This window comes from Clupea harengus, chromosome 19, assembly GCF_900700415.2.
Source record: "Clupea harengus chromosome 19, Ch_v2.0.2, whole genome shotgun sequence".
NCBI lineage: Eukaryota > Metazoa > Chordata > Actinopteri > Clupeiformes > Clupeidae > Clupea > Clupea harengus.
This window is the reverse complement of record NC_045170.1, coordinates 2920626-2929983: the sequence shown is the minus strand read 5'-3', so window position 1 is coordinate 2929983 and position 9358 is coordinate 2920626. Positions and strand designations below refer to the sequence as shown.

The 9358-nt window shown below is 48.7% G+C and overlaps 1 protein-coding gene across 5 annotated transcripts in view; it reads right to left on the bottom strand.

The window, feature by feature from the left end:
* Positions 1 to 189: 189 nt before the first annotated feature.
* Positions 190 to 9358, bottom strand: part of thrap3b (thyroid hormone receptor associated protein 3b) — a 21001-nt gene continuing 11832 nt past the window's right edge. For 3 of the 5 annotated variants that reach the window (XM_031585903.2, XM_012816410.3, XM_031585902.2), the window contains exons 4-11: positions 8788 to 9358; positions 8052 to 8230; positions 6941 to 7052; positions 6469 to 6544; positions 5249 to 5421; positions 4374 to 4671; positions 2776 to 2925; positions 190 to 1979 (exon numbers count right to left, since the gene is read on the bottom strand). The exon at positions 8788 to 9358 is cut by the window's right edge and continues 38 nt beyond it. In XM_031585903.2, the coding sequence (XP_031441763.1) occupies positions 1743 to 1979; positions 2776 to 2925; positions 4374 to 4671; positions 5249 to 5421; positions 6469 to 6544; positions 6941 to 7052; positions 8052 to 8230; positions 8788 to 9358 (1796 nt within the window). In that variant the 3' untranslated portion in view covers positions 190 to 1742. The remainder of the gene's footprint in view (positions 1980 to 2775; positions 2926 to 4373; positions 4672 to 5248; positions 5422 to 6468; positions 6545 to 6940; positions 7053 to 8051; positions 8231 to 8787) is intronic. The other 2 variants (XM_012816411.3, XM_031585904.2) reach the window with 2 other exon arrangements.

Sequence of the window (9358 nt, the reverse complement as noted above, 5' to 3'; positions counted from 1 at the left end):
GCAGCAGTTAAGTCAGGTTGAGCCCCCTGGCCTATCCACAGGGCCAAAGGCTAACAGATGACAGATGTGCCTCACTGAAAGAATGCCATTCCTAGAAACAGGAGGCCAAGAGCACAGCGCAGCGAGGCACAGCGCGGCACAGCGAGGCTCTAGTTGCTCTCAAGAGTGATAAATGATGAAACCCAAGTGTTACGTAAACGGATTTATTGAAAAATCACTAGGAGGACGTCCTTGAAGCACAGTGGAAGCAGGTTTTATTCACATAGCTAGAAATGATATAGATATGTAAAGGGGTTAAACAAATAGTGGATCACAGTTCTACAGCAAGATCAGTAGCCAACACAGAAAAGCAAGTCCAGCACAGACCAATAGCCCAATAACACACCAATATCTGTTTTACTCTGAGGAAGCGCTGGACAGAGATTCCAGTTTCCCCTTCACATTACATCTCTTGAGTTTGGGTGTGTGTGTGTGTGTGTGTGTGTGTGTGTGTGTGTGTATGGTATACGGGCATTTTTTTTTTTTTACTCATTTCTTTGAACTACAAGAGACAAACTGTATAGGGCCACTATTAACTTTCAACACTTTTCAAACGAAGGCCACAATAACTGTTATACAAGCATCTATATCATTGTTTTGTTGTCGCTTTCTGGAAGTAAACTATGTACACTTGGAGGGCATATTATTTGCATTAATAATAACACTGGAGTCACAGGCTTCCATTTGAAGAAATCAAAAACTATTTGGGGTCACAGTCACTCCACACTAAGAGTTCTTATATTCAATATTAAGGTCATTTTCACTGCTGGAAAATATCTCAGACTAAAAATTAACAATTAAATGCAATTATGGACACATAACAGCATGGATATACTTAAGAATGAACATTAACCTGTACAGTTTAATGGGGGTTTGTTTGAGTGACACTGACAGGGGGCGGAGCTTCAGGAATGAGCTGGCAGCTCATTGGTCCCAGAACAGGGGCTTAACTGACCACACCCCCAGAGACACACATGAAGCACATTCACAAACAAACAAACAAACAAACAAACAAACAAAAACAACTATCAAAATAATGTTTGAGAAATACATTACTAAGAGTACGTATGTGAAACTGTGATACGTACAGTATGTGTAGTTGTCATCTCTAAGGCACAAATTATTTAACTCCTCTGCCTATTTAGGAAACAAAAACAGTGAGTTTGCTTTTGATGATAATCAAATATTTTGATGACTATTTGTCAATCACAAGCAGTATCATAATGCAGTCATCCGTTATGATCCATAGTATTTCAAACTGCTGAGCAGAAAAAAACAACAACAACAAATATACCAGGTATTGCATGAATCTAAACGATATCAACAAAAAAATATCTCTGATAAAAGGCGATGAAGTTGTAAGGTCTTTTGCTCTAAATTTAAACCAATAATAATAATAATAATAATCCCTCCTTTAAAAGCCCCCACCGCCAGTGGCTCCAGGGTCCACTGGACAGTTACATTCTGACGCATGAACGACACCGGCTGAAGCACAGGCCAGTGTGTTTCTGCTGCAATGGCTAGACATTTACAAGTCAAATAAAAAAAAAAACAACAAAAACCAAAGAAAATTACAACAATCTTAAAACTCAGAAAACTCCAGAAGAAGAAGGGGGGGGGGGGGGGGGAGAGAGAGAGAGAGAGAGAGAGAGAGAGAGAGAGAGAGAGAGAGAGAGAGAAGGGACTGGGGAACGGTGGTGGATCTACATCTTTGACATGGAAGCGTCTCCGGCCTTCTCTTCTTCCTTGTGGTTGACGTCGGACCCGTTGCTGTCCCCGAGCTCGCCTTCCTCCGAGCCCTGGAACATGTCATGGGTCCACTTCGGGCTGCCGCCGCCTGGCCCCTTACGGAACACGAAGCCCCGCCCACGGGGGTAGGGCCCGCCGCGGCCACGCCCTCGCATGTCCACCCACTTATTCTCCCCGTCGCGGTCATCGTGCTGAGACACAAAGGGGACGCAATCAAACAGTTAACTCATTAATCTCCCCATCGAGGTCATCGTGCTGAGACAAAGGGGACGCAATCAAACAGTTCATTTAAACAGTTCATTTCTGGCAACAAAGCAAAACATCAGAAAGACAGAAAGAGGAGAGTTAATTGAGAGAAGAGGGGGAAGAGAGAGAGCGAGAGGGAAAGAAAGAGAGGAAGAGACCCAGGCTCACGAAGGGAAAGTCCCACTATGCAAATCTACTTTTATCAAAATCATGACATATTTCTCCCTCTTTCTTTCTTTCTTTCTAAAGGGATATTATTTAGTCATTTTTTTTTTTCATTTACATTTAGTCATTTAGCAAACGCTTTTATCCAAAGCGACTTACAATGAATACACATTTTACAGTTACACTGATGGCACACTGCACATCAGGAGCAATTAGGGGTTCAGTGCCTAGCTCAAGGACACTTCGACAGGGAATCGAACTAGCAACCTTCTGATTACTAAACGACTTCTTTACCTCCTGTACCACTGCCGCCCCCTATATGGATATTATGGGTTTCCCACATCAGTAAGGAGCCTAAAGTATGTAAGTGACCTCCAGTACGACCTCTGAAGGGATGTTATGGGTTTCCCACGTCAGTAAGGAGCCTAAAGTATGCCCTCTGAAGGGATGTTATGGGTTTCCCCACATCAGTTAGTGACCTTCAGTACGACCTCTGTAGGGATATTATGGGTTTCCCACGTCAGTTAGTGACCTCCAGTACGACCTCTGAAGGGATGTTACAGGTCGCCCACTCACCAGGTAGTACTTCCTGCTCTTAGGGGTGTACTCCGGGTCCCACTCCTCCTCAGGCGGCCGCACTGGCGCCCCCATTTGCTGGGGGTTCCCATTGTTACTGTTGCCAGGGTAATTACCTCTTCCCCATCCTCTGCCTCTTATCCTTGGTTGCTGTCAATCAAACAGTAGATTTTCAACACAGGACAAGCAGACAATGTTTATGGGCACCCCTTCAGTCATGAGGTCTTTAATAAACCAAGTACCTGAACTGTGCTGTTTAAGCGGCCTATCGCCATTAATTGTTCTATGCCTATCATCAAGACTCGGGGTCAAGACACAGCGACAGTGGGAAGAGATGAAGTAGCATAACCAGAGATGAACCCGTATTAATACACATCCCTAAAGGCGTCTGCCCACTGCAGGAACTAGTGGGCCCTTTAAGGGCGACCCGCACCGATGTGTGTGTTTCCACTGCAGGAACTAGTGGGCCCTTTAAGGGGGCGACCCGCACCGATGTGTGTGTTTCCCTATAGGCCCTTTAAGGGGGCGACCCGCACCGATGTGTGTGTTTCCCTATAGGCCCTTTAAGGGGGCGACCCGCACCGATGTGTGTGTTTCCCTATAGGCCCTTTAAGGGGGCGACCCGCACCGATGTGTGTGTTTCCACTGCAGGAACTAGTGGGCCCTTTAAGGGGGCGACCCGCACCGATGTGTGTGTTTCCCTATAGGCCCTTTAAGGGGGCGACCTGCACCGATGTGTGTGTTTCCACTGCAGGAACTAGAGGGTCCTTTAAGGGCGACCCGCACCGATGTGTGTGTTTCCACTGCAGGAACTAGAGGGTCCTTTAAGGGCGACCCGCACCGATGTGTGTGTTTCCACTGCAGGAACTAGAGAGATAGCCCACCTGAGCACTGAAGGTCTGGGGAGGACCTGCCCCCCAGAGCCAACAGCGCCCCATGTGGGAATCGAACCCATGACCTTCTTGCTGTGAGGCGGCAGTGCAAGCACCTGAGCCACCGTGCCACTGTTTATGTGTGTGTTTCCACTGCAGGAGCTAGTGGGCCCTTTAAGGGCGACCCGCACCGATGTGTGTGTTTCCACTGCAGGAACTATAGGCCCTTTAAGGGGGCGACCCGCACCGATGTGTGTGTTTCCACTGCAGGAACCGCCCCCTGCAGTTGCCCTTTCAGGGTGGTTGTCGGGGGAGACAGAAGTGCTTAGTTTGGGGGGCGGTACTTCTGTGCAGGCCTGGGGCTGCTGGGCGGGGGGCGTGCAGCAGTAATGGCTACTGAATGGAGGACAACAAGCGCCATTTTTAAAACGAAACGTAGTGGAATTGATGTTGTGGCAAAATTATTATTAGGCCATGTAAACTTGGTAGGTCCGGTGGTTGCTGCACCGTGGTGCAAATGCCAAACACAAAAGGAGGAGCCGTGGGCTGTTCCTAAAAAAAAAAGTTTGTTCCTTGAAAGTCTCACAAGTCCCTGCAGTGCAGTGGGCAGACGCCTTCGATCCCCGTGTAGAACTATGACCTCTAGTAACCCCACAGCCCCTCATTCAGCATAGGAAGGAATTAGACTGTGACGTCACAGAGGCGTGTGCTTTAAGAGGTACTCACAAATCCCCCACGTCCGCCGTCGTACCCCCCACGGGCGCCGCCGCCGCCGCCGTCGTACCCCCCTCGGCCCCGTCCGTAGCCCCCGCGGCCCCTGTCGCCGTGGCCCTCGTAATCGCGGGGACCCCGGTCCATAGGGGGGTAATCTCGGGGGCCCCCCATGCGGGGCTTGCCGTAACCGCCCTCCTCCATATGCTCCATCTCTTCCCCCCCCATGTACTCCTTTCCCTTGTATGAGGGGGAGGGGGAGGAAGAGGAGGAGGACGAGGAGGGAGACCTCTCTCGCTTTTTCTTGCTTTTCCTGCAAAGGTAGAATACAGGTGTGAGTGTTTAGAGCATGGCAACAACAACATTCTGGGTAAAAATTCTGGATGGAATAACTGGATGGTTAGACAGTCACGTACATAGCTGGGATAATTGTGAGAACCGTCAAAAAATTACTTTGGCTCATTTCAGAAAGGAAATCAAAAATTCCCCTTTTTCCATTTCCAAGAAGAATTAACTGGTTGTATTTCGGGTAATATAATTCTGAACTGAATGATCCAACATTATTTTAATCCTGTTAGGAGAAAAAGAATAAATGGTAATAATTATTTCTAGTCAATTCTAATACCTTCTTTGTGTTGTACAAATTATGAAGTGGAGTGATAACAAGAAATGTCAGATGTGTGCGCACAATGAACAGACAGGGTGTGTGTGTGTGTGTGTGTGTGTGTGTGTGTGTGTGTGTGTGTGTGTGCGCAGGCATTAAAATGCAGCAAAGGGAACACATTTAAATCTGAGTGTGTGTGTGTTTGTGCAGGCATTAAAATACAGCAAAGGCAACATATTTCAATCTGAGTGTGTGTGTGTGTGTGTGTGTGTGTGTATAGACATACTTGGACTTTTTGTGGTGTTTGGAGGACTTTTCAGCGGAGCGCTCCCGGCTGGGGCCTCGAGACCCCCCGGAGCCCTTGGCCCCGTCGCGCTTGGGCTCGCGCTCCTTAGGGGGGAACTTTTTACGCCTCTCAATGTCCAGACGCAGATCGCCCCCCTCGTACTTCTTACCCTCCTGAGGACACAGACCAATGGAGGAGGTCTAGTTAGCCAAGCACACCAGGAGCACAGCTAGAAACACACACACATGTATACACATACAGAGATATTTAGATGCAGGTGGGTTAGAGCATTAGGACAGCACAGGACATTCGTGGGTTAATTGTGAAACTGCCCCATCTAGTGGTGGGATGAAGGAACTACAGAGGGGCCTTCAGTGACAACCGCATGTGCTATATTCCTCCACCAGCTAAGTGCATGGCTCTGCATTGCATTGCACTTAATTTTCACAGAATTTCCCGTAATTCTACTGTCGTGAGTTGCCATTTCTGTTTTCTGTGGGCTAGTATGAATTCAGCTGAGAGTATAGCATAGTACATAACTCTTCCAACCACACACACACACACACACGCACCCACACACAGGATAAAAAAAAAAAAGCATTACCACCTATACCAGCGCAAAACTACTATAACAGCGTGAATGTCCCAACACAAGGGCTGTTTAACACTTTTAACCAACCCAACATCTACGCGCCAGCTGTCTAAACGCCCCCCCACCACAGCCTACAGGACACACAGGGGAGAAGCAGCATGCTCCAAAATGCTTTCCCCACAACAAAGTTAGGTCAAGTTAAATTAGGCAAAGAACAAAACGTCATACATTTCTCTTTTTTTTTTTTTCCTTTAAAGAACAGATCGTCGAGGAGAAATACTTACTATTAGCAAGGCTTAGTAGTCCAGTGAAAGGCTTTTTTTTGGGCACTTTTTGGGGCATCAATAGTCACTTCCCGCTTTTGTGATTAGCCTTTTTGCATTGGGGCATGTACCCGTCTAACCCGCTCAGTAATAACACACAGAATTGGCTGAATTAGATTTATGCACCTCCTTTAAACAGAAAAGCACAAGCTCAATATGGTTGGTTTGTTTTTCTCAGGTTTTCACTTTTTTTCTTTTTCTTTCTTTTTTTTTCCTGATTGTTTTATTTTCTGTTTGATTGTTTGGATTGATTGGTTGTTTATTCTTTTCCCAAAAAGGGTCAAAGGTCAAAACGGTCGGGTCACCTTGTAGCTGCTCTCCTCCAAATCCTCAAACAGATGAGCGTGCCTCTTAAAAGCACTGGGAGACACATCAATTCTCCTGGAAGAGGGGAATAAAAACACACACACGTGAACTGAAACTTCACATTACTTTTATGGAACAGTCTTCATCATTTAAACATAAACCAAAAGTATGTGAGCCCTTGTTGTCCTGCTTGCGAAGTTGAACCAAGTCCAGTGATAGTGGTCCAGTGGTAGTCTTGTGTAGTGTGTGAGTGTGTGAGTGTGAGTGTGTGTGTAAGAGTGTGTGTGTAAGAGTGTGTGTGTGTGCGAGTGTGTGCGAGTGTGAGAGTGTGAGAGTGTGTGTGTGCGTGTGTGTAAGAGTGTGTGTGTGTGTGTGTGTGTGTGTGTGTGTGTGTGTGTGTGTGTAAGAGTGTGTGTGTGTAAGAGTGTGTGTGTGTAAGAGTGTGTGAGAGTGTGTGTGTGTGTTACTCACCTGTGGATTTCAGGGCTTTTCTTTGGCTTCGACACGTCCATCTCAGTGGCCCGTCTTTGGTACATGGCAAAGCGCTCATTTAGTGTCATTCCAGAGGAGCGGAAGTGTTGAGCTGCAGGGAGACACGCCAGTGCCATCAAATCACCCATAGCAACCAGTCACCCATAGCAACCAATCAAATCAATCAATCAATAGACCTATCGACCACATGAAGTCCTCCTGCACAGAGACCGAATGAAGTGAAGTCCAGGGAGGACTCCTGGTGCAGGTCAGTGTGGCGGAGGATCTCTGCACCACATGCTAACTTACACCACATGCTAACTCACACCTCTCACACCATCTGTCAGGTTGCGGTCATGAACGGAGACTATTTTTATCCTAACACTTGACAGAGCCGTTGTTGTGGCTCGAGGCCGGTGAGCAACATGTGTCAGCACCTGGTGACCTGGAACACTAACACATGATCATCCAGAGGGGGGGAAAACAGCACTTATTTACACACAAGCGCCAAGATGGCTCCATTTACACCTCCACAGCATACATTAAATACAGGCACTTTGGTGTACAGTAATGGCCACCTGGTATGTAAATATAATAACATATGTCCAGCTGCATAGGGATCAACTGGTACATAAGTACTATGACTAGGAATTTAGATATAAGGCTCTGGTTATGTATGAGCAACAGGCCATGTTCATTTTACTTCCCATACTACACCCATCAGAATGAATTTAAAGGCTGATTGCATGGAGGCATTGAGTGTGATTCTTCAGCACTACAGCTACAGGAGTGTGTGTGTGTGTGTATGCAAGTGTGTGTGTGTGTATGCAAGTGTGTGTCTGTGTGTCTGTGTGTCTGTGTGTGTGTGTGTGTGCATGCAAGTGTGTTCATGCGTGTGTGTACCTTTGATGTGATGTACGATGGTGACTATGTGCTGGGCGTACAGCTCCGAGGGGCTCCTGCGTGTGTGTGTGTGTGCATGCGCGTGTGTGTGTGTGTGTGTGTACCTTTGATGTGATGTACGATGGTGACTATGTGCTGGGCGTACAGCTCCGAGGGGCTCCTGCGCAGGTGTGTGTGTGTGTGTGTGTGTGTGTGTGTGTGTGTGTACCTTTGATGTGATGTACGATGGTGACTATGTGCTGGGCGTACAGCTCCGAGGGGCTCCTGCGCAGCTGCGCCGCCTGAATGTGCTGGAAGATGGAACGGAACTCCTGGTCCCTCTTACTGGGGTGGACCAGGTCACGAGACAAGCGCCGCTCTTTGGCCATGGAACCCGAGGCACCACTGCTGACAGGAGGAGAGGAGGACACAGGGGTGGTGTGTGTGAGAGAGCGTCAAGGAAAGACAGAGATGGACACAGGGGTGGTGTGTGTGAGAGAGCGTCAAAGAAAGACAGAGATGGACACAGGGGTGGTGTGTGTGAGAGAGCGTCAAAGAAAGACAGAGATGGACACAGGGTTGGTGTGTGTGAGACAGCGTCAAAGAAAGACAGAGATGGACACAGGGGTGGTGTGTGTGAGACAGCGTCAAAGAAAGACAGACATGGACACAGGGGTGGTGTGTGTGAGAGAGCGTCAAAGAAAGACAGAGATGGACACAGGGTTGGTGTGTGAGACGGCGTCAAAGAAAGACAGAGATGGACACAGGGGTGGTGTGTGTGAGACAGCGTCAAAGAAAGACAGAGATGGACACAGGGGTGGTGTGTGTGAGACAGCGTCAAAGAAAGACAGAGACAGAGACAGCAACAGACATCTATGATGTCTGAGATTAATAAACAGTAATCTATCTAATTAGGGATATTTGGCAGTAAAACCATCTTTAAATCATCTATTCTAGAGACCTACCCCTCTCCATCGTCCTGGTAGGATTTGATGGTAAAGTTAAAATCCTCGTCCCTCTTTCCCGCCGTTCGGGGCGGTGGAGAGGGTTCGTCCTTTCCCACGGGGAAAAGCGGGCGCGTCCGGGCCTCCACCCCTCTAGGGGGCGCCGTGGGCGAGGACGGGCTCACCCGGTTCTTCTTCTTCTCCTTCTTCTTGGCGCTGCGCTCCTCCTTGCGCGCCGCCTGCTTGCGGCTGTGGTACAGCTCCTCCTCCATGTGCAGCAGGTCCTCCTCCACGTCCTCCGGAGGCTCCTTATTGGTCGAGGGGTACTCGGAGTCGTCCCACTTGCCGAAGCGCTCCTCGGCGAGGTCGCGGGCCGACAGCGACGGGGTCTTGCCCTCGCTCTTCCTCTCCTGGTTGAACTCCGCGTCCACATCCTCGTCCAGGAACGGCAGGCTCTTGTCCGACTTGGGGGCGCTGTACCCGGGGCTGGGCTCGTAGGAGGAGGAGGAGGGGGTGAGGCCGCCGCGGGCCTTGACCCCCCCGCTCTCCCCCGCCGCCGGGCTGGACACTGACTCGCCCTCGCGCCCGTTCT